This window comes from Sus scrofa, chromosome 9 (genome assembly GCF_054392235.1).
Source record: "Sus scrofa isolate SSC_HxYL_T2T_F1_AM1 chromosome 9, Sscrofa_HxYL_maternal_Yorkshire_Landrace_v2.0, whole genome shotgun sequence".
NCBI lineage: Eukaryota > Metazoa > Chordata > Mammalia > Artiodactyla > Suidae > Sus > Sus scrofa.
The window spans coordinates 139794659-139817732 of NC_139391.1; the positions used below are offsets into that span (position 1 = coordinate 139794659).

At 50.5% G+C, this 23074-nt stretch overlaps 1 protein-coding gene, 1 long non-coding RNA gene and 2 other non-coding genes across 32 annotated transcripts in view; 3 read left to right on the forward strand and 1 right to left on the reverse strand.

Moving 5' to 3' along the window:
• Positions 1-828: 828 nt before the first annotated feature.
• LOC146400240 (uncharacterized) lies at positions 829-6826 on the forward strand. Its single transcript, XR_014816644.1, has 2 exons — positions 829-3269; positions 3457-6826. It is a non-coding gene; the product is annotated as an uncharacterized LOC146400240 (long non-coding RNA).
• Positions 5865-5948, forward strand: MIR29B-2 (microRNA mir-29b-2). Its single transcript, NR_128413.1, has one exon. It is a non-coding gene; the product is annotated as a microRNA mir-29b-2 (primary transcript).
• MIR29C (microRNA mir-29c) lies at positions 6424-6511 on the forward strand. The gene has a single exon (NR_038509.1). It is a non-coding gene; the product is annotated as a microRNA mir-29c (primary transcript).
• Positions 6827-12228: 5402 nt separating the features above from the next.
• Positions 12229-23074, reverse strand: part of CD46 (CD46 molecule) — a 53498-nt gene continuing 42652 nt past the window's right edge. For 4 of the 29 annotated variants that reach the window (XM_084974565.1, XM_084974555.1, XM_084974557.1 and 1 more), the window contains 4 exons: positions 21676-21711; positions 20773-20833; positions 15234-15346; positions 12229-14546 (listed from right to left, as the gene is read on the reverse strand). In XM_084974565.1, the coding sequence (XP_084830691.1) occupies positions 15274-15346; positions 20773-20833; positions 21676-21711 (170 nt within the window). In that variant the 3' untranslated portion in view covers positions 12229-14546; positions 15234-15273. 29 annotated transcript variants of the gene reach the window in all.

Here is a 23074-nt window from a genome sequence, read left to right on the forward strand (position 1 = left end):
CACGCGTCCCCTGCCAGGTGAAGAGGAGGCCGAGAGGGAAGAGAGGGCCTGGGATGGGGAAGAAGGGAACACGGGCTTCTGGCCGCTGGCCTCTCTCCAAGACAGGTGGACTCTGCGTTCAGAAAGGAGCTCCTTTCATCTCTCGGCCCTAAATGGCCGCTCTTTGCGTTTTCTCTCCTTCTCGCTTTCCCTCCTCCCTCTCCCTCGCTCCCTCCCCACCCCCACCCTGGCCTCCAAAAGAATTTAATCTGCTGGACAACAAACAATACTGTTATAAAACTTTGAAAACAAGAGGGCGAGGCCTCCCTGACAAGGAGAAGGGCATGCCGGGTAAGAGCCCAGGGAGCCTGCCAGGCCCGAGACGGAGCCAGGCCAGAGCCCAGTGGGCTGGGCACCTGGGCGCCCGCCCCCTGCCCAGCCCACCAGCCGTGCCATCCCCGGTCCAGAGGGGAAGGAACCGAAACCAAAGTCTTGGGGCGAGAAGCGCTCGAGAAGGGGAAGTGGTGCGTGTTCCCCTCGCGCCGATCTGATGGGAATGCACTAGACTGTGAAGCTCCCTCCCCCTCCCCCTCCCCCGCTCCTCCCCCCTCCCTCCTCTCCCTGCCTCCTCCCTCCGCTCCCTGTTCCAGGTCCTGAGACTGGCAGGCAGAGGTCCTGATAACAGAGCGAGGCTGGCACAGCTGTGTGGGTACAGCCGGCCGGGCCGGCTGCAGGGGAAGCAGGAGAGAAAGGGGTTCCGAGTTGGCCTCGGCTTCCAGACCTGCCCTCTGTCCGCCCAGCCTCCCCTCCCCCCACCTAGGGAAGTGGAACCAGGTCACGGGGCGGGGTGGGGCGGGCCCGGGTCCACGTGCTTCTCCAGGTGTGTCCCCAGGTACCGGGTAGAACTGCGGCTGGGAGGTTAGTGGGTACGCGCCAGGCTTCCTGGTGCCCGCCAGGGGCCGTGCTCCCCGGAGGATGTGACCCGAGGAGAGGCTCTGCTCCCCTTCCAGAAGGGCTGGGAGATGTGCCTGTGGCCAGGCACACCTCTGGAAAGGCTCCTGGGGACAGAAACCTGCTTCTCCCACCAACAGGTGTGCGGTCCTTTGAGTGGGGCTCCTGGTGGGATCTTGCACCTGCGAGTGACTCCTGGTGGCGGAAGGAGGGGGTGACCCAGCCCTGCCTGGGAAGATGGAGAAGCTGGGCTCTGGGCATCTCTCCCCCAGCGTCCAGAGTTAGACCTCACCTGAGCCTAAAGTGTCACTTCCGAGTCCAGCTTCCGGGGGTCAAGTGGATGCTTTGAGGGACGGGGAGCAGTGTTGGTGGTTCTCCTTCAGATCTGCCTTGCTTTGGACCCGTGAACTGCGGTGAGCACTGTGCGTGTGTGTGCGTGTGTCTGTGCGCCCGTGGTAGACCTGGGCACACTCCCTCTCCCACTTGTGGAAAAGCACCCCCTCCCTGAGAGTAGGTCAGGGCTGTGCCCACCTTCTGCCTGGGTTCAGCCATGCGTGAGGAGCGGGGAGGCAGCCTGGATCCTGCCTTCACCCCCTGCCTCTTCCTCCCCTTCGCTGCCACCTCTCCTGCCGCCCTCCCAGGCCCCGCGGCATCCCCCGGGCAGGGTACGCATGTGCCCCCTCCTGGCCAGCCGGCCATCCCGACGAGGGCCTCTCTGCCCGTCCTGAGTCTGGGGGGTCGCAAGACCTCCAAACCCAGGTTTTTGCTGGTGGTGCAGAGGAAGGGCCGGAGGGCTCCATGCTCCTGCCCTGAGAAGAATCAGGATTTTGCTGACACGGGGCCTCCGAGGAAGCCGAGGCGGTGGTGACTTTTTGCCCCGTTACCGCGACAGGCATTTGGGGGTTTCACTGCATCTGGAGCGTGTCATCCCCACTTTGGGATCCGGGGCCTGGGAAGTGTGGCGATCCCTGGAGGCTGAGCCCCGCTTTGGGGCTGAAAGAGCCAGCTCCCCGTTCCCCCCACCCAGCCCCCTACACACAGATCGTTCATTTTATCACCCTGTCCTCTGATTCATTAACCGCAGCTCGTTGGCAGCAGGCCCCACCCTGACAGCTCTGGACAAAGCGTGCAGGGCCCTGGGCTGGGGCTGAGTGACACGACGACGCTGGGCCAGGCCTCTCTGTGCAAAGCACAATGGTCTGGGGCGCACACAAGGGCACACCCCTGGTCCCCTTTTTCGAAAGGGCCTTCTCTGGCCCCTCTCTCCCCCGGATGACTCTTCCTCGCTACCAGGAGCCCCGAAACCAGCATTCCCAGTGGCAGGAAGATGGATGACCAGGCTCCACTTCCCCGGCTCCTCCCCCACTCTGGCTGGAACTTGCGTCAGGCCCGTAAGTCGCTGTGACTCAGCACCCAGCCGGTGGGGAGGGAGGGAGAAGCTGCCGCCTCGCAGGAACCTTCCTGGCGTTCTGGATTTGAACACACGGTGGTAGCGCAGAACCAGCCAGCAGCATTCTGTTCTCAGAGGCCAATATCTGTTTGTTCTGTGGATTTGCACACGGATTTCACAAACAAGGGTTCACTTCCTTCTTGCTTTCCTTCTATGTTATTTGGGGGTGGGGGTGGCACCACGCGGGCCATCGGATTTTGGGGACTTGAAACGACACAGATGGCGTCGTTTCTAGGCTGCAGGAGAAGCTCTCCTTGCCATCTAGATTCGTGTTTAACCCCCAGATGTTTGGTTTCCTTTTAAAAATCGTGTCAGACTCTGCATGCCTTTAGACAAAACATGGCCCATCCGGGTCACTTATTTCTGCTGCACGTTGTTGCTGCTTCTGTGTCTTCAGCTTCCTGCCCGACCCCTCTGTGCATTTGAACATGTCGTGACGGGCCTGTGCCAGCCCCGCTCTTTCGGGATGGACACTCCCAGGCCCGTTCCAGGAAAGCACAGGCCAGTCCCCGGAGCCCGGGCTGAGCAGGAGTCCAGCTTGCTGTGTTCCAACCCCCTGTGCGGGTCAGGGGGACCTTTCCTCCACCCTTGGGTCCCTGCCCAGGCGGAGCAGTGGAAACACCTCCAAAGAAAATATGGGCATAGAAGTAGCCTTGGGTGACACTGTGGCCCCCAGACCCTCCTCCTGCCCAGCGGTACCTGCAACGCTGACAATCCGGCCGGAGGATCCTGCCCCTGCCTTTGCCAGCAGAGCCCTGGGGGGGCCGGGGCTGCTGCTTCCAGATCAGGGTGACCCTCGGGGTGGGTGCCAAGAAGAGCAAGCCACTTCCAGCTGCACCTCACCACCTGGCCACATGCAACTAGGGAACAAATGCAGCCGCTGGTTTCGGTGAGTCACTGCTCGGCTGACTTGGAGAGAGAAGCCTGGTGCTGTTGGGGGGCTACGACCACAGCAGGCCCTTTTATCCGGGGACTGGAGGGTGGAGGCTTCGGGTCCTAAGATGCTTCCCCCCACCCCCCTTCTTTTGGAATGTTTACAGTGATGCATTCTTAATGACTTTTGTCTCTTCTTCCAGAGAACTAGGAGCATTTTAGAACTCACGAGTAGGGCGCCCAACCTCTGGTTCCTGTCTCTAAGCTCCCTGGGCGCAGCCTCCCCTCTGGACTCAGGGCGGACGCTTCCTGGGTGGCAGGGGAGACGTGACCGGACGACCTCGGTGTGCTCTGAAGGAAAAGCAGCGTCACCAAGAGCCAGCCCAGACCGGGAGCTCTCCCAGGACAGGCTGGCTGGGCGAGCCCTGGAGGCGGCTCCAGGCCACCAGGCTTCCTTGGGGGAGGGGCTGGGGGAGGGCTGGTGTCACGGGAGAGTGGATGCAGAGCATCCCAGGACGAGGGAACCGCATGTGCCAAGGCCTCGCGGTGGAGGAGGAGGCAGTCTGGATCACCCAGCGACTCCTGGGGCCACATCTTAGGATAGGGTTTGTGGGGAGGGGCATTGGGCATTGCCAAGGCAGGCGTTTGGCTGACGTGCCGAGCAGGAAAGCTGGGAGTGACCAAGTGCCGCTCGCCGACCCCCTCGTGTCTATAGGAGTCAGGCCCTACCGCAAAACAGTCATTAGCCCTCACTCCTGACCCTCAAGCCTTAGCAGTCACCTGACCCACAACCGCTCCTGCCCTGCTGATGGCAGGGGTCCTCACTCTGAGCCCTGCAGGCAGTGCCCACCCCCAGCCCCAGTTCTCTTATCTGTGACCAGGACCTCGCCAAACACCAGGGGCTGCAGAGCTCAGCGTGGACGTCAGGATCCCTCAGGCGAGCAGCCCCAGCGCTGCAGGGCGCTCATCCCAGAGGCTTGCCCACTCCTGCAGCCGCGTGGTGGAGACGGCAGAGGCGCCAGAGGTGCAGGAGAAGTACGTATCAGAGCCCCCGGCCCTGGCAGGACCAGGCGTGCGTCCACCTCCGCGGGGGTTTAACAGGTTGTGCGGTCAGCAGGGTCCCCTTCCACGCAGAGGTAGGTATGGTCGCGGATTCCGCCTGCACTCAGTCCTGCTCAAAATGAAGTTCAGGAGCAGAATGAGGTGATAGTCCGGCCACAGAGCAGGCGTCAGTGGGCAGGGGGCAGGAACACAGACTTTGGCCTTAGACCTGGAGCCCCACCGTTCACCAGTCGTGGGACTGTGGGCAGGTTTTTGCACAGCGCTGAGGCTCTGTCCTTCTCCTGCAGAAGTGGGAATGAGACTTGCTCTGCCAGACTGTTGGGGGGTGTCAGGAGCACAGCTTGGTGTTCAGATTTTATTTCCTCCTCTTCCCTAGAGCAGTGCATGATGTTATTTCCAGGAGGCATAAAAATACAAGCCTCTCTCTAGAGACCTAGAGAATTAGGAGGGGATCTGAGAGATACAGCTTCTGTGTCTCGTCTTTCTCCTGGTTATGGAATCAGGAGCAAAATGCACACATAGCTTCTTAACTTCAAACTACTGAAAAAGGTGATGCAGATAGGAGGTGGGAAATCTAATTTGAACACCATTTGCAAATCTTTTAAGACAGAATTTGAAGACAACACAGAACAAAACCTCATTTTTTGTGTGTGTGTGTGTCTTTTTGCCTTTTCTAGGGCCGCACCCGCAGCATATGGAGATTCACAGGCTAGGGGTCTAATCAGAGGTGTAGCCACAGGCCTACGCCAGAGCTATAGCAATGCCAGATCCAAGCCGTGTCTGTGACCTACACCACAGCTCACGGCAGTGCGGGATCCTCAACCCACTGAGCAAGGCCGGGGATCGAACCCGCAACCTCATGGTTCCTAGTCGGATCCATTAACCACTGCGCCACGACGGGAACTCCAAAAACCTCATTCTTCCGTTAGAGGGTTTTCTATGTTATACAGTGATAGGACACCAGTTTTTTGTGTCACAGTAGAGTCTAAATAAGACGGGCAGTTAGTGGGGTCATATCGTGGGCGCCGGCTATGGCCGGGAAGGATGAGCCCGTGCTCTCCCTGACCAGGGCATGTGGAAGAGGCGCCTGGGCGCACGTGAAACTCTCCTTAGTGCGGTGGTTGTGGTGCCTTGAAGGCGGATAACGGTGTTCCTTTCCTGATGACGTGAGAACACATCGGAAAATGCTTTGTATTCTGTCAAATATCTCCCAAGGCAGAGCAACGCAAGCGTAAATGTTGACACTGTGTAATAATAGCTTTCACTGTTTTATTTCCTCTCATGTAATAATAACATATAGGGACTGGTTGCGGAATTGACTGAATTAGCCTAGAGTTCCTGAGTTCTGTATTGCGATTGTCTGTCTCTCTGAGTTATCAGCCATGACTTTGCTGTTGCCTGCGTACAGCTTTGTAACTCTCCTCCGTGCCTTCACATGGACCCACATTTCTGCCCGGTCACGAGTGGAACTGCAAGAAGATAGTTCTGCTCGAGACAGAGGCTGGGCCTGCCCATCTCATCTCCCTTCTTTCTTCAGTGAGACCCTCTTCTTCTGGAAGCTGGTTTCACATGGTGGCTTAGATTTTTCCATCTTTGTATCTAGCACCATTTGAAATCAGTGTTTTAGGAGTAAGAATTGCAGCACAGCCAAAGGCCAACTGCAGAGGAGCAGCTGTTCGGGAACCAGCTCCCCCCGCCTCCTCCACCTGAGCCGGTTCAAGAAGGGAAGAGCCTGAGCAGCACAGCACACGCTCGAGTGGGTCGGGCGGTGCAGGGGGACAGTGCAGGGGTGGGAATTGTTCAAAGGAAACGCAGGGGCTTGAGCAGGGCCGGGGCTTGCGAAGGGCTTCGTGTGCACAGGTAGCAGCAGCCACCAGCCGTAAGCCGCTGGTCAGACCTGTGCGCGCGTGGGTGGGCCGTGCTGAGCTGGGTGCTCCACGGCCACAGGGACGGGAAGGCTGTGTCCCGGGAGGATTGTCACGTCGCAGCCGCACTGTCCTCCGGCTCCTAGCTGCCGGGAACCTTCAGCTGCAGGTTCCGCACAGCTGAAATCGGACCTGCCTCCTGCAGTGCCACGGTGCTGGACCCCACCGAGCCCCGCTGGACCCATCTCTTACACAGGCTGACCGATTTCTCCTGGTGTTCAGAGTCTGTTTTTGTCTAGCACCATTTGAAATCGGTTATGATGTAGGGGGAAAAGCAGCAGCTTCGAGGCCTCATGCCAAGTCTGGTCAGCGCAGCCTGTGGCTCCTGGAAGATGGATGGGCAGAGAGAAGGGAAGGAAGAGCACGCTTTTTCCTACTAACTTCTTTAACTACATCTACAGGGCTTTGCGCAGGAGTAATAGATCATGGGATGGCTTTTTGAAAACAAATCTGTAGTATACCTGATGCCCTCGGTTTGCTGAAGGGTGACTGTGCTATAAACTCTATAGATTGGTTGCTGTTGAATTATCTGTTAAATCTGTTCATGCATCGTAACCTTAATAAATGTCCTACTATATTCAATTTATCAAGTCTTTGTTTCTCATCTCTTATTTTCCATTCATAATTATACATTGAGAAGTGGGGGTCCTGAAAAGTTAATTTGCTGTGCAGTTCTTACCTGCTTCATAGAGAATTTGAAGTCAGTGACAGCGGACGGGTGTTAAACATGTAACCCGTTAAGCGAAGCATGACATTCTCTGAGCCAAGGAACAAAATGCGAGAAAAGGCTGCACAAAAGAGCTTCAGGCCTCGACGGAAGGGTGCCACTCATTGCTGGGGAAACTGAGCTGCAGCCCCGGCACCTCTGCCGTCAGTGTCCCTCAGAAACATTGGCTGAGCCGAGCCTGTACTCACATGGCCCGTAGAGGGAGGAGCCCTGTTGGCCTCAGCTGCCTTGTAAGAGATGCAGGAGTTCTGCTTTGGGGTTTGGTTTCTCTCAACCCTCCAAGACGGGGTTCTGCAGAGGTGCACTCAGAGAGGAGCCAGGTTTGGCCGCACAGGGGACCAAACTGCAGATTCCACGTCCTCTTAATTGACCTTTTTGCGCAGGAATTAGGAGGCCAACGCTGACCTCCCTGCAGGACTTCTGTTTCACACCGTTGGTTCCCAAAAGCGGTGGCATCGCGAGCCCCTGGGAAGCCTTTCTGGGTCCACACTTGCCGCTCTTCCCCCGATGCTGCCCTGCCCAGCGGGCTGGGGTCGGGTGGGGCTGGTGAATGAGCTTTTGCTGAATGGGGAATTCCTGTTCTGATTCCCACGATGGGGGGTCGGGGGACAGCTAAGACCCTGACTTCTTTCTGTTCAGTTTTCTGCTGAGGTAAAATGTAGACCTCTGGGCATAAGAGCCTTAGGTCAGTTGTAACAAATTGAACGACTTCTGATTCATCTACGGTGTCCCTAACTCCAGCCCAGGTATTGCAAGAAATCAAGTGAGGCCTGGATTCTGCCAGCAGGTGGCTCTGATTTCAGTCCCCAAGAGAGAACATGCTAGGAGATGGAATTTAGCAGTAAAGCACAAAAGCAATGATTTGGGACACCTTTCCCAGAAAAGCAGTTTGTGATGCACCCATGAATGCTTAATTGTAAACAGCGCCTGTGGCCAGGTCATGCGAAGCAAACACGCAGGCCCCGGGTGGCTGAGATCCCGTATCTCACTTAGGACTATGCTGCTTTATTCATCTGGAAGCTGACAGCCCTTTACCTAAAACTGCCACTCCCGTGTGGTTCTCCTAACAAGTTGCCAAGGAGAATGTTTCCTCTGGAGACATCCTGAGTCTCGTTTTCAAGGCCGTGCTTCCCGCCTCGGTCGAAAATGCTTCGTCGGCTCATGTCCCACTTACCTGTGTCTCGCCCCGTGTTTCCCATAAGCGGAGAGGGAACCGGACGGAAAGCCCACGCAGCCTCGTGCGGCTTGTCCCGGCAGAGAATTCCCAGCTAGGGGGCTAAGTGCTAATATGAGCAAACATGAGGACAGGTAGAGTCTTCGACCCACTTAGGGGAGACCAAAATGTTTCCCCTGAATCTTGAACCTGGCAAATCCTCATGTAAGACGTTGGCCCAGCCCTGCGTTTTGAGAAGCTGGTGTATGGTTCCTTGGGGGTACCTAGCACACAACTGTGTCCACGTTTTGGGGCAGTTTAAGGGTTTTCCTTGAACACAAGGAAAGCTGTGTTTTGTGTTTATTTTGTGATACGGCTGCATCCACCTTTTCATTACATTGACCCCGTAGCGACTTTCAGATCCCACCTCTGTAGGTTCTGGTTATGCTTCCATAGGAAAGGGGTCTGGATATCCGCCTTTTTCGTTTGAAAGTTTCCCAGGTGACTTCACTGCAGTCCAGGCTGAGAGACCCTCTGTGGTTGTGCTTCTAATCAAAGTGTGGCTGGAGGACCTGGAGCATTTGTGTCTTAATTTCCTGTGGCTGCTGTGTCACATATTCCGGCAAACTTGGTGTCTTCCAGCTGCTATAACCAAACACTACAGACGAGGCAGCTTGTAAAGAACAGATTTATTGCTTTTGAGACTGGGAAGACCACGGCCCATGTGCCGACAGATTCCGCGCCTGGGGAGAGCCAGCTTTCCAGTTCTCACTGCAGTCGAGCCATAGCTTCCTGGGACAAGGGGTGAGGGGACTTGGGTTTCTATTTTTTTCTTTTTCTTTTTTGGGGCTGCCCCTGAGGCATATGGACGCTCTCAGGACACTGGTGGAATCAGAGCTGCAGCTGCCGGCCTACACCACAGCCACGGCACTGCCAGATCCTTAACCCGGTGAGAGAGGCCAGGGATCAAACCCATATCCTCAGGGACACTATGTTAGGTTCTTAACCTGCTGAGCCACAACGGGAACTCCTTTGGTCTCAATTTACAAGGAGGTCGGTCCCATTCATGAAGCCTCCACCTTCACGACCTAGTCACTCCCCAGTGCCCCCGCCCCGCCCCGATGCCATCACCTTCAGGGGTAGAATTTTAACAGGCCTTTCCAGGGGACACAAGCATTCACACAGTAAGTGTCTGAAACAACACAGCTTCCTTCTTTCAGTGATGGGAGTCAGAGTCTGAAGTCAAGTCACAGGGCAGGGCCACGTCCCATCCACGACCTGGCAGAGAATCGCTTCCTTGCTCTTTCCGGCGTCCAGAGCGGCATTCTTCAGCTTGTGGTCCCTTCCTCCCACCTCAACGCCAGCAGCGTGGCATGTTGCTTCCGTGGTCCTGGTGCCTTCTCTCGTGGCAGGCCCTCCTCTGCCTTCTTGTGAGATGATCTCCCGAATCTCACCTGCAAAGGCCCTTTGCACAGAAGGCCACATTCTGTGTCTGGAAGCATGGCGTTCCTCACGCAACCTTTCATGAGCGGGTTTGACATACAGCATAGCATCGAATGGTCCTACCTTGCCAAGCGGTCCACGACATGAGTGGGGACAAGGCACAGATAACTTTCAGATACAGTTCAAAGCGATGGCAGCTTGATGCTGAGATGCAGGGTGCAGTTCCCAGGAAGGAGCTCGCTGGTGCCACTGTCACGGCTCGGGCGTGGGCGGCCTGTACGGAGGTTCACAGCACAGTAAATGCTGAGCGATGTTTGTCTTTTTTCATACAAGCGAAAATCCTTTTCAGATTTCTTTGGATGAATGAACACAGGTATGTCGTAGGTCTTTTGTAAAAGCTTTAAGTGGCATAAAGCAGACTTCCTGCAAAGAGGGGGACAATTGTGTTATGACTCCAGTTTCTCTGGAGGCCATCATACGGCCTCCACAAAGAGCAGTCCGGGGAGCTCAGGGACATGCAGAACCTTGGCCCTTTGATTCGAGAATCTGCATGTCGGCAGGACCATGTGATTCACGGGCACACGAGGATGTGACAAGCATGGTTGTATGGGACCCGACCTAAGGCTCTCTAACACTCGAGTCCATGTCAAATACAGGTTAAAGCAGGGTCTTCCCTGGGGCCCCTTTCAGGAGCTAGTGGGTGATCAGGTGCTCATCTAAAGGGCGGAAGGTTCCAGAATTCTCAGTGAAGCCACAAGCCCTAACCACCAGGACACCAGATCTCCTACTTGTTTCCAAGAGTCCTGCACAAGGCTTGCCACAGGGCCACACAGCCAGGGTCGGTCTCTAAAGTACACAAAGGCGGGGAAGCACGAGCGGCTGCCCGGCTAATATGAAGTTTACGACCCCACACAGCTTTTCCAGGGCTGGTGGCTCAGGCCCCAGGCGGGTGGCACTCAGTGTCATCCGTCCTGGAGGTCGTGTGGTCACGGAAGCTCGTGTGAGCCACAGGGAAGGAAAGCTCATTGACCCCAGACTCCAGTACTGTGCTTCCTCCATAGGGAAGCCACAGGAGTAGGGTTAGCCCTTTTCAAAAGTCAATTTCCTGGAAAGCAAGCAGAAAAGAGCTCGTTAAAATAAAAACCTCACTCAGCGGGCTGAGGATCCAGCGTTGGGGGTTGCCGTGAGCTGTGCTGCAGGTCACAAATGCGGCTCGGATCTGGCGTTGCTGCGGGTCTGGCATAGACCGCAGCTACAGCTCCGATTCCATCCCTAGCCTGGAAACCTCCATATGCCGCGGGTGCGGCCCTAAAATAAAATAAAGAACAGAACAGAACAGACCCAAACCTCTGAACAATCAAGTCTGAACTAAGGAAGGGACTGTCAGATGCCCTGAGAGTCCACAGGAGGGCAGCAGTGCCAGGATTATAAAGGCCGATCACCATTCCAGGATAACCTTTTCTGGATGAGCCTGGAAATGATGAAAGCAAAGCAGCCTAGAGAAACAAAAATCCGTGTACGTTCTCTCAATTTTGCGTTGTTTCTGGATAGACTATGCCTTTGGATACAAATATGTAATATTTTAATATGCGAAAATATCTATTTTTGGTTACGATACTTAATTCAAGACCTTAATTCAAGCTTCAGGCATTTTCTGATTTCTTTCATAGGCTGAATTACAGAACAAATTTATTCTGTAAGCATAAGCATTCGTCTTATGTCTTTATATAAGTCCATATGTAGAGTGGACTCTCAGGCTTGAGAACCCCTCCTGCAGAGGGTCTCAGCCTTAGCTGCATGTTAGAATCGCTTGGAAGCTCTAAAGAATCCCAGTGCCAGGCCACAGCCCAGGCCATGACATGATAGTTCTCTGGGCAGGGCAGGAACCATGCATCAGGGATTCCAGTGTGTAGCCGTGGTTCAGAAACACAGAGGAGGCCTGATGTCATAGTTTCACATATTTCAGATTTGCCAAGAGAGCAAGTATTTTTTTCTTCTTCTTTTTTTTTTTTTTTTTTTTTTTGCGTACATTAAAACTCCATTATCAGTTCCATGCACACCAATGCTACGCTTTCTTGGTTGGGCCTCGGGTTTCTCATCACCCAGCCACACCCATGCATGAAACCGATGCGGGAGAGACATATTCTACCACACACACGGACACAGATATCTGAAGGTAGTTCAGTCAAGGCCAGGAGATAAGGAGTGCTCTCAGAGCCGGGCAGAAACCACAGGTGCTGCACAGGACAGGCACTGAGAGCTGGGCCCTGGAAGATGCCCAGACGGGACAGGCCCAGAGGTGCTTCAGGCAGCAGTGAACCAGGACCAGAGCCGAGAGCACAGAGCAGGTGGTCTGGCTTGACTGAAGCAGGTTATCTGAAGTGTGGCAGAAAGCGAAGGCTTGGGAAGAAGAGCTGCGAATTAACTATAGAAAGTCTTCAAGTATCTTGGAAGAAACTTGGGCTTCATGCTGTAGGCAGTGTGGTGGGACTGAACACATTTTGAGCAGGGGAGGCACATGATGGGCTGGGAGGGGAGAAGCCTGGAGGGGAGGGCAGGAGTGGTGACTGGGGGAGGGAAATACTTCGAGAAGGTGGGCCCCAATTAGCAGCATGTTCTGATATGAGACGAGACACTGAAAACCACACATCATCACAAATAAAGCTGCTCTGAAAGTACATCTTTTATAGCAGGTGAGAAGATACAACTTTCACAAAATGAACAATAATACACAGCACGTATCCATCTAGTACGAATATATTCCTGCAGGTTTACAAGCGCTTTAAATTCAAATACACTTTTTTCCCTCTCACATTTCTAGAGAGCAGGGGTTTCCCCATATGTTTCGGTAAGTGACAAATGCTTTGACAAACAGAACATATATACTTACACACCCATTTCAGTCTCACATATAAATATATTAAAGTGGAAAGACTGAATCTGAAGTGGAAACTACGAAAGTCTGTTTTGGTAAGCGCACGTCTTTGGTTGCAAACACTCCTTGAAGGGTTTTGAAGAAATAAGAACGACAGCGACATCCCTTGCTTCCAAGAAAGTGCTACCTCCTTGAAAAGTATGTGAAAGCAGGTCCAAACTTCTACTTGATGGTTACTGCAGAATCCTTGCAAAGAGAAGCAGCACTTACAGCGTCTTAGAAACACGTCCTTAGAGGGTCACATCATTTCCCCCGGTTCCACGCTTGATTCCTCATATTCCTCTCTCGAGGCAACGCTTCTCTGGCCCAACCTGAGCTACCAAGTATAAAAGCGTAGATGCAAGAGTTTTAGCTGAATTGGAAGGGCAGGCCATCCTCTTCGGCCTCTGGCTCTTTGGAAAGAGTCCCTGCCAGGTGTGAGGACAGAGGAGAGGGCCGGGATCTGTGTCACCTGAACATCAAGGGCCACCTGGGCTGTTGGCTCTTTTCCTCCCTTTGCATGGGCGGCAGGGGAGCCGCAGAGGTAAGTTTGCTCTTCTGAAACACGTGGCTTCATCTTCACTCTGTGCTTTACGGACGCGGCGACGTGACCTGCTCTGATGAACTTTCTCTACATTAACTGCCTACCTGTGGGTGACACGTTTTCCCTACGAGACGCCTATTCAAGTTGGGAGGGAAGGCCACCGATGGCCAGAATTTAGAGTGGATTTCTCATCCTCTAAAGAGTGGGATTCTCTTAAGGAGAACTGGAGGCCGCTTTGGACTCGGCCGGCACTCTTGCTGTGGGTGTTAGAGCCCTCCAACTGTTTCTAGAAGCCTGGAACGGATGCTGAGTTCTTTTTGATTACTTGAGACTGCCTTCCTGCTATTGAAAAGGGTGACTGCCATGTATACACTTTATAGCTTCTCTCAGTCGCCAAGAAGATACAAATAACTTTTTAAAATACAGTTTTACCCCATTAACTTTAAGAGTATTTTCCGATAATCATTATTAGGAAGACAAATGTGTTTAAATTCTCAGTGTTCAGTATTCTTACTTTTACTAAGGGCTGAAGCAGTGCACACACACATTTGTAAAAAAAAGTGTGCACACATACGTAAAAGACATTTTTAGGACTGTAGATGAATGAACCTAAAGGGTTGGCGTGAACCTTTGAACAGAAAAATTTTCAACATCGCTTTCTTTACAAATGAAATGTAAATATCATCATCTTGAATGCCATTTCTCTGAGTTCAAAGATTGCAGAGAAGCAATATTTGCCCACCCTAACACCCGGGGATACTGTGTTGGCTTGCCCTGCAAATACAAGTGTCACTTGACGGAAAACAAGAGGTTCAAACCTAAACTCATACACGTCTCAAAGAAGCACAAAGGGTGGTGACCACACTCCAGCCCCAGTAAAATGTTAGCATTACAGTTTAGCAGTTCTACTCCTGATACTGTCAGAAGCCAGGAAATAATTGTTACCGATTTTTTTTCTTTCAGTACTGAGACATGTTTGACATACAGCATTGTGTAAGCTTCAGCTGTACAGCAGGATTTGATAATGTCTTATTGTAAAATGATCACAATTAAAGTTTAGTTACCATCCATCACTGCACAGACCTACACAGACCTGGTTTTCTTCTAGCTGATTACAGATTTAAATATCTGCTGTCCTAGCAACCGGCCAATATACAGTATTACTCGCAAACTGGAGTCACTAAGCTGTACAGTCCCTGTTTATCTTACAGGTGAAAAAGTATAAAAGGTATATGCCTTCTGCCCGCCTTCACTCAATCCTTCCCCAACCACCCCCCCCCGCCCCCACCCCTTCAAGCCAATCTCCTTTGCCATAGAAAAATGTTTTTGATTCTACATGTGAGGTCATACAGAACTTGTCTTTTCCATATGAAAAAAGGAGGCCCTAGCTCCTCAAGGTCTTTCTCTCAAATGCTGAGATTTCCTTCATTTTCAAGGGTTTGTGGAAGTCATTTAGTCCGTCTATTCTGCTGGAGCGGCTGCTTTATCCTGGTAGGTGCTGTATGAAGCATTAATCTCTGTTTTCCTACAAAGGAAGGTAAGAACACAGCATCAGAAATGAACATAGCTGAAAAAACGGGCTTCTGATTAAATGCCAGGAGCCCACTTAGCACATGGACAATTAACAAAAAGGTATTTATACTAGTCAGTCACTGTACAAGTAAACAGAGGATTCCTTTAAAGTAACTTCAAATGCTCAACTAGTCTCACTTTTTTGATCCCTGTATCACATTTTCGATTCCCTCCAAGACAAGAACCAGAGCAGTCACATATACTTAGTAAATATTCCCTTATTTTAATTTAGGCCAATGGAAAAGACTAGAGAGAAACACAAAATTTCCTAATATTGCAATTAAAATCTGGCTCTGAGCTGAAACCTTTACAAAGCTAAAGGTTCCAACAGCGTTTCAGTTCAGCGATGCCTCATTTCCCCTCACTGTTGGGAAACCACGTGTCCTGATTGGAGAGGCCCCTCAGGAACGAAAACCCACAACATACTTTTTTGGTAACAACACTTTTCTAAGATCTATTATTCAAGTCCAGCATTCTCCAAAGACATACAGACATGACATGAGACACGCAGGTAATTCTCAATTTTCTAGAAGGTGCATTAAAAAAAGAAGCAGGACAATTAGTTGTAAGGTATTTTACTTGACCCCAATTCTTTGCACGGTGTCTTTGAATCTGGTGGGTACCTTCCACTCAAGCTCACCTTACACAGATGAGCCACTTCTGAAATCCTGAGAAGCCCCTCAGGGTTGCTGGCTGTGGGATGGGGAGACACACTGCCACTCCCAGCATAGGACACGGACGCTAACAGGCAAACTACAACCAAACGTGGATCAGTCAGTTATTTACAGTACGCCCACACCAGCGAATGCTTCCGGACGCCCACCTCGGGAAAGAGCCACTTGTGTTCATTTCAGACGTTCCTGTTGCCCTTGGGTGGGGGTAGCATCTCTATGAAGCATGACTGTCCCAGCCCTGCACGTGTAATAGTTCAGCAGCCCCCAAGAACTGGGGTGGAGAGTCAATAAAGAGGCCTGGCACTGAATCCGCCAAGACACTAGATTTTTCTACTTGTTGAGGTCAATACGTTTTTTTTCTCATAGTAGCAGAATCCCTTTTTTAAGAAACAGAATTTTAAATAGAATCCAATATTTGAAAAAGATTAAATCAGCATTAATATAAACTTAAAGAAACATTCGTTTGATATAACAATGAAGCAATTTGAATTTGATTAAAATGTGAAAGTGAATTACTAACTAGGGTTGTATTATATTACAACTGCAGCAGTCATGAGATGAACTTCAAATGTCTACAGACACCCTGAAGCTCGTGGCCATCTGAAAACTACTTTCCTGCTTGGCTCTGGCCTCAAAGGTACCCTTAGAGAGCCCAGCAGAAAGACAGGGCTGGGGAGGCCCACACCGCCTTCCTGGCTGGTGTGTTTTGCCTTCCCCTCGTGGCGCCTGGGATCAAACACCACTGTGCTTTTACCAGGACACTGCCCTTCCTGTCATTGGCCTTTGTAGAATCTGCTCGCAAACTCACTCAGGACTAGAACCTAGGGTAGCGCCTCCCGTCGTAAGTCACGGGAGCATCATTCCCTCTCGTCCCGGCTCTGCAGACACACATTCTGGCACAAAAAGGAGGCACTTCCGATTCATTTCATCCAAAGACAGAGGTGGAAGGGGTTAAGTGGCTTAAGACAATGCCTTTCAAATTTCTCAAAATCTGAGGATGTTTTGGTGGTGGTGGCGGTGGTTTCTCTTTTACAAGCTGAAAATACCGCAGTCGAGGGAAACGCGGGTCTTGACAGGATATGTACCAGCTGAAATTGAACGTCTTTACAAAATCTGATACAATGTCTTTTGGCTTCTGTCCAAGAACAGTTTTCTTCTCTGCAGTTGACACGGGATTATTTCCCCTTGGGCTAAAATATTGCCCTTGCTGGGAATTCACAGCTTCTAGAAGGCAGAGGTGCGGGATGGTCTGGCAAGCGGATGAGGGCACATCGCTCTGCCGGCGCCCAAGTGAAAGCAGGAGCCGGTGGGCCCTCGGCACCTCCCGTCACAGCAGGGGCCGAAGGACAGAACCGCAAGGACCCAGCAAAGGGGACGGACGAGTGTCTTCTTGGATGCCGCCTGTCCACACAGCTTAGCTGAGGTTACCGACGGCTACATGGTCATGGACCATTTTTCAGATGGGGAAAAAAACAAAACAAAACAGAAAGCAGGTACCTTTCATGACAAAAGCAAACTTTTCTCTCCTCTCTCCTCAGAGAGAAATAAGATGTGCTTGTCTGTGGCCCCCAGCGGGAGGAGAGTGCTGCACGGAAGAAGAGGAAGGGGCTGAATACCAGCGACGCGGCCCCAAAAGGAAGGAACTGTGGCGCAACAAAGGGGACAAAAACCAGCGGGAATGCTACCGAGTCTCACTGGGGAGAGCTGACCACGACGTTCCTACATCCTGGCTCTCCCGGTTCCCCACAGGAACCTGGACCAGGCATTCGGCGCAAGAGGGTGCTTGGAGTTGGAAGCCTTATCCGGCAGATACAGATGCCACATTTCCCTGCGACCTGTTTACCGTTGAGGGCGCGTGGCCGGAACCGAGTAATGTAAACTCGCGTTCAGAGAAGGACGCTGTATGAGGAGAAGGGTTCTGGTCTTCAGCACCTTAAACTGAGAGGCGATCACAGAGCAGGTGTCGGCTCCATGCCGATGCCGCGTCCTGTGCATCTTGCACGCGGAGGAGTTTCTTCCCGCCACACAAGCGTTTTCCCACGAGGGACGATCTCCGTAAAACTTCACGGACGACCTTTCATCTTCCTGGGATGCGTCCAAACTTCAGCAATGTGTTCCCTCGACTAACGACGAAACCTTTGTCATGTATTAGCTGCTGTTTTAAAGTTTTTGAAACTGCTGTGGAATGCCCAAGAATTTGAGAAGAGGGTTTAAAAAATGTTCAAGTTATTTTGCTCCTTCACCGTTTTGGCCCAAGTCATGCTACTCCCTACCACCTGAACTGGATTAACTACAGTACAGTCAAAAAGCTTCAGTAAGATTCCTTTAAGCAGGAGTTCCTGTCATGGCGCCGTGGTTAACGAAGCCGACTAGGAACCATGAGGTTGCGGGTTCGATCCCTGCCCTTGCTCAGTGGGTTAAGGATCTGGCATTGCCATGAGCTGTGGTGTAGGTCACAGACGCGGCTCGGATCCCGCATTGCTGTGGCAGCTACAGCTCTGATTCGACCCCTAGCCTCGGAACCTCCATATGCCTAGGGAGCGGCCCAAGAAATGGCAAAAAAAAAAAAAGATTCGTTTAAGCAGACAACTAAAAAAATTGCAAAGTTTCCGTATCAGCATAACAGTAAATTATTTCTAAATTGCAACAAAAAACAAATATCCTTAATGGAAAAAAAGAAAAATTATTTGGTCACGGTTAGTAAAAAGCATAAATTACACAATAATTCTAATGCGTGGATTCAGTGATGATTTAATTCAAGTAGAGACAAAATCATGCGTTTAGGCAAAAAAATACGAACAAAAGGCATTTTTTGGAAGCACACAGTCATGACATGCAAAACGGGACCCAGGCAGCAGCACAGGAGAGGGAAGGGGCTGGATTCCACGTCTGGAAAGAGTCGTAGAAGAGTTAGTTACGAAGGGAAGAGGAAGGAGGGCAAAGACGAAGCCCATCAGACCCACGGGCGTCCTATCCTGCTCTTGACTGAGAGCTAAGACACCGAAAACTGTCGCAGAGCACTAAACATTTTAGCCTTTTTTTATCATAACGTAATGATCATAAGTGGCCATGCAGATCTTTTTCATGCTTTGCTATAAAGCCCAGAGCAGGGTCACGCTGTTCCCAGGTCACCATAAATACCAGTTTACATTAAACCCACCGCATATCACGTTTTAACAGCAATTTGGATTATCTGTGCCTGGTATTCTGCTTCCAGGGTTATCTTTAGAAATACAGGCGTTAACTGCATACACTTTATAGCCTTGGAAAGGCGTTTTTAAAGCAAGAAAAGCAGTGTGAGTGTGAGTGAGTGTGTGTGTGTGTGTGTGTGTGTGTGGTGGGAGAATACAATGATTTTCGTTTTTTTCCATTAAAGGACAAGCAAAATAAAGCTAGGTGTTACTGTGCGTCCTTTTAAAAAACATACACATAAATGAGGAGTCTTTTACAAAATCCAGTTATCTTGAACGGGTGAAACATTTCCCAGTAAGCCTGATGGCGGTTCTTCAAGTTTAAAGAGCATGGGCATAGCTGCAGAGGCCTACACCCTGGTTTCTCAAAAGGTACTCCAGGCCCAGCAGCACCAGAGCCTGGGAGCTCATTAGAAATGGGGTCTCAGGCCTCTGATGCCACTGAAACTTTAATCTGCAGGCACAGTGATCAGATAATTGTTTGGAATTACAACACTTGATCACTGGTCGCTAGAAGAGTTCGGTGACTCCTTGTTAGGGAACCTTTAAAGTATTTTGGATTGTGATGTTTAAAACAAAGAAGGAGAATGAGGAGCATAAAGCTATTTTGTTTTGTTTTCTTCAGAGGACATTTCTACATAAATCTTTTAGACTTGTCATATGTCACTGGTAGTATTTCCTACTCACAGACTGCAGTGTCTCGATAGTTTTAAAAATATGCTACTGGAGTTCCTGCTGTGGCACAGGGGGTTAATGATCCAGCATTGTTTCTGTGGCGGTATGAGTTTGAACCCCAGCCAGGCACAGTGGATTAAGGATCTGGTGTTGCTGCAACTGTGGCACAGGTTGCAGCTGCAGCTTGGATTCAATCCCCAGCCTGGGAATTTCCATGTGCCACAGGTGCAGCCAAGAAAGAAAAAAAACAAAAAACAAAAAACAGTGCTGGTAGAGAAACCAAATCTGCATATTATGTGTTCTACAAATGTAAGATTTAAGACTCAAATGAAGGTACTGTGGGTATTTTCAAAATATAACCAAGAAGTACAAAAAATGTTGAGCTCTTTATGAGTGAAGAATGTACTTTTATGATATAGTCCAAACCCGGGGATTAATATAAAAGGAATATATATCATAAAGCCATGAATACCAATCGTTTTTGTCTTTTTTTTTTTTTGGTCTTTTTAGGCCAGCATCCGAGGCATAGGGAGGGTCCCAGGCTAGGGGTCCAATCGGAGCTACAGCTGCCAGCCTACACCACAGCCACAGCCACACCAGATCCAAGCCACATGTGCGACCTACACCACAGCTCACGGCAGCGCTGGATCCTTACCCCACTGAGCGAGGCCAGGGATCGAACCCACAACCTCATGGTTCCTCGTCGGATTCGTTTCCACTGTGCCACGACGGGAACTCCTACCAATCATTTCCAATTATTAGTTTGAATTCAAAGGCATTTCAAAAGCAATAGAGGAAGAAATATCATTAAAAATCAGAAATGTCAAAGCACCTTTTCGAGGTCTATGCTCCAGGTTTCTTGCCTGTCTTCCATGAGATTTTAGATTAACTAAAATTCAAGATATTGTTTAAAAACTCTATTCTCCTTAGAAGATGCATTTGTACCTTTTTTCAATTCCAAGTCCCCCCCCCCTTATTTCATTTTTATAGATTAAAGGACAGATAAAGTTCATGAGGTGCCTTGTGAATCTTACCCTCTCAGCAACTTTTACTTTAAGCACATCAGTTTTACTTCGACCTAGTAAATTAAGAGAACATAAGAGGGAAATCAAATAGTGTTGCTTTTAATTTCCCAGTGTAGCTTGTATAAAAAACTTTAAATGAAAAGAAAGCAAAGTAGGTATCTGAAGGAGCCACCTACATAATACTTCTTAGAACTAAGTTATATGGACAGCTGAAAAGGTTCACCACAAAAATTTCAGTGACTACAGCTGTCAAAGTCTCCACAGTGAATCATTTTATATTTAATCTTGCTCATTAGTCCAATTTAGGAAGCTGGATACACCCAGTGTAGGGAAGGCCCCATAACAGTCCATGATTTATTTCCGATAGCACAAAAACCTCAAATCCCACAGAAAATTTTCTTGCATCATAATTAGCTGAAGCGACCTGCACAGATTACTCTTCTTGCAATGTTATTAAAAACAAAGGAAAATATTATTAGCAATGACATGTAATTCAGTGCACGCATGCAGGCACATTTTTAAAAAAAGACAGCATGCAGTACAAAAAGACGCTACACAAAAGTATGTCCACAGGAAGAAGGACCGATAAGCTAAAGAAACATACTTTCACTTACCTTTTCTTGTTGTATTTATGATGAAAAAAGTATACACCACCAGCAATTACTGCAATGGCAGCTACTATGAGAAATCAGGAAACAAATGACATGTAACTATACAAAATCATCGCCAAATTCACATTTTTCTAGCAGAAGAAATAAATTTGTCAGATCTCTATGGGCAGAAAGTGTTACCTTCTATAAGCACATATACATGTGTATTCCATCTGGACTCTTAAGCATCTAAATCCAATTACCGTATTACACAACCCACAGTAAGGCAGAGTCCTTGACTTAATTAGAAAGTCACTCAGACAATATTGGAGACGCAAACTCCTATGAGTAATCATCTTGAGATATGTACTGTTTAGGGTTTGGAGCTGGCCGTGCAGACTATAAAGCAACAGACAAACAGGTTTTTTTAAAAAGGTCAGGTTTTCCCTCCTTTCCTCCCTCCCTCCCTTCCTATGTTTTGCTTTTTAGGGCCGCACTTGCAGCACATGGAGGTTCCCAGAACAGGGGTCACATTGGAGCTACAGCTGCTGGCCTCCACCACAGCTCCAGTCACACAGGATCCGAGCCGCATCGGTGACCCACACCACAGCTGCTGGCAATGCCGGATCCCCAACCCACTGAGCGAGACCAGAGATGGAATCTGCATCCTCATGGATCCTGGTCGGATTTGCTTCTGTTGTATCACCATGGGAACTCCCAGGTTTTCTTGTTTTATTTCGTTTAAAGCTATAAAGCTATAGAAACTGCAAAATTGTTTTAAAAAACACTGCCCTTTTTCAGAGTAGTGCCTTGATTTAATGGGTATTACTGCCCCTTTTCAGAGTAATGCCTTGATTTAATGGGTATTACTGCCCCTTTTCAGAGTAATGCCTTGATTTAATGGGTATCAAAGTCTGAGATACTTACAGACGCCCACAACAATTGCAGCGATGATTCCTCCATCTGAGAAAAAAATGAGAACATTTTGGGAGGTAATTGAGGACATAGGGTCTCCAAGTAGCAACTGTATTTTACCTTGATCAGGGCATCTATAACCATAAACACAACTTGGGAATCTAGTTTTAGCACCTTTGCTAGTGGTTCCAGGTCATTTTGATCACAGAACCCTTCCAAACAGATTCCAGGTACAGGATCCGCTTTGTGACACTCTGAACAGGAGCCTCGTTTTCATTGTTTTAGCTACTGTATCTGGTTATTTAGTAAAGGTAACCTGAACAATCAGAATTAACTAGAGGAAAAGAATTTTAATTTTGGAAAGGGGGAAGGATCAAGATGGCAGAGGAGTAAGACGTGGTGCTCACCTTCTCCCACAAACACATCAGAAAAAGCCACCTACATGTAGAACGATTCAAACAGAACATCTGCTAAAACACTTGCAGAAGAAACGTAAACCTCCAAAATGCGCAAGAAACCCTCCACATAACTGGGTAGAACAAAAGGGGGAAAAAAAGAGAGAGAGAGAGAAAAGGAATCAGGACGGGATCAGCACTCCTGAGAGGGAGCTGCTAAAAAGGAAAGGAACCCACACCCTGGAGAGCCACCTGACCTCGGGGAGATCAGCAGAGACAGAGGTCCTCAGAGTCGCAGAGGAAGGTGCAGCTGCTGGACTAGAGAAGGCAAAGTAGAGTGAGAGCTGCACAGACCATCTGCGCCACCGTCCCGGACAACAGAGCTGGAGACGCTCGGGTCGGGGCTGGGCACTGAGACTCAGGCTCCAGAGGTCAGTTCGGGGGAGAGGACCGGGGTGGCTGTGTGGAGACGGCCTGAGGGGCTAGGGAGCGGTGCGCCACAGGCGGGGAGCCGCGGGAACCTGGGAAGAGGTCTGGGCCCACAGGAGACGCAAGGCCCCGCTGTTGGAGAAGGCGAGAGGAGGAGGGTGGACAGCCAGAGGAATATATTTCCCTGGGCACGTGCAGACTCTGGGAGGGCAGGGCACCTCTGGCATAGGCTGTGGGTGCTGCGGCACCACTTGCGAGGGCTACGGGCTGTGGGGCCCCTCTTGTGCGGGCTGAGGGCAGCGGGGGTCTGAGTGTGATGTGGCACCTCTTGCATGGTCTACAGGCAGTGGGGACAAACCACAGCAGTCATCTCAGACAACAGAGGGGGACGTGGCCTGCCACCACCAGGGGCCTGTGAACAGGGAGCACCTGCGACCCCAGTCACCTCAGACGTCAGCAAAGAAGAGGGCACTGCAACCAAGCACCACCTGTTGTTGCTCTCACTCCCCTGGGAACACACCTGCCCTGCTGCAGCCACTGCCAAAAACTCCGGGCGCCACCTATACCTGCCTGACCACTGTCACGTC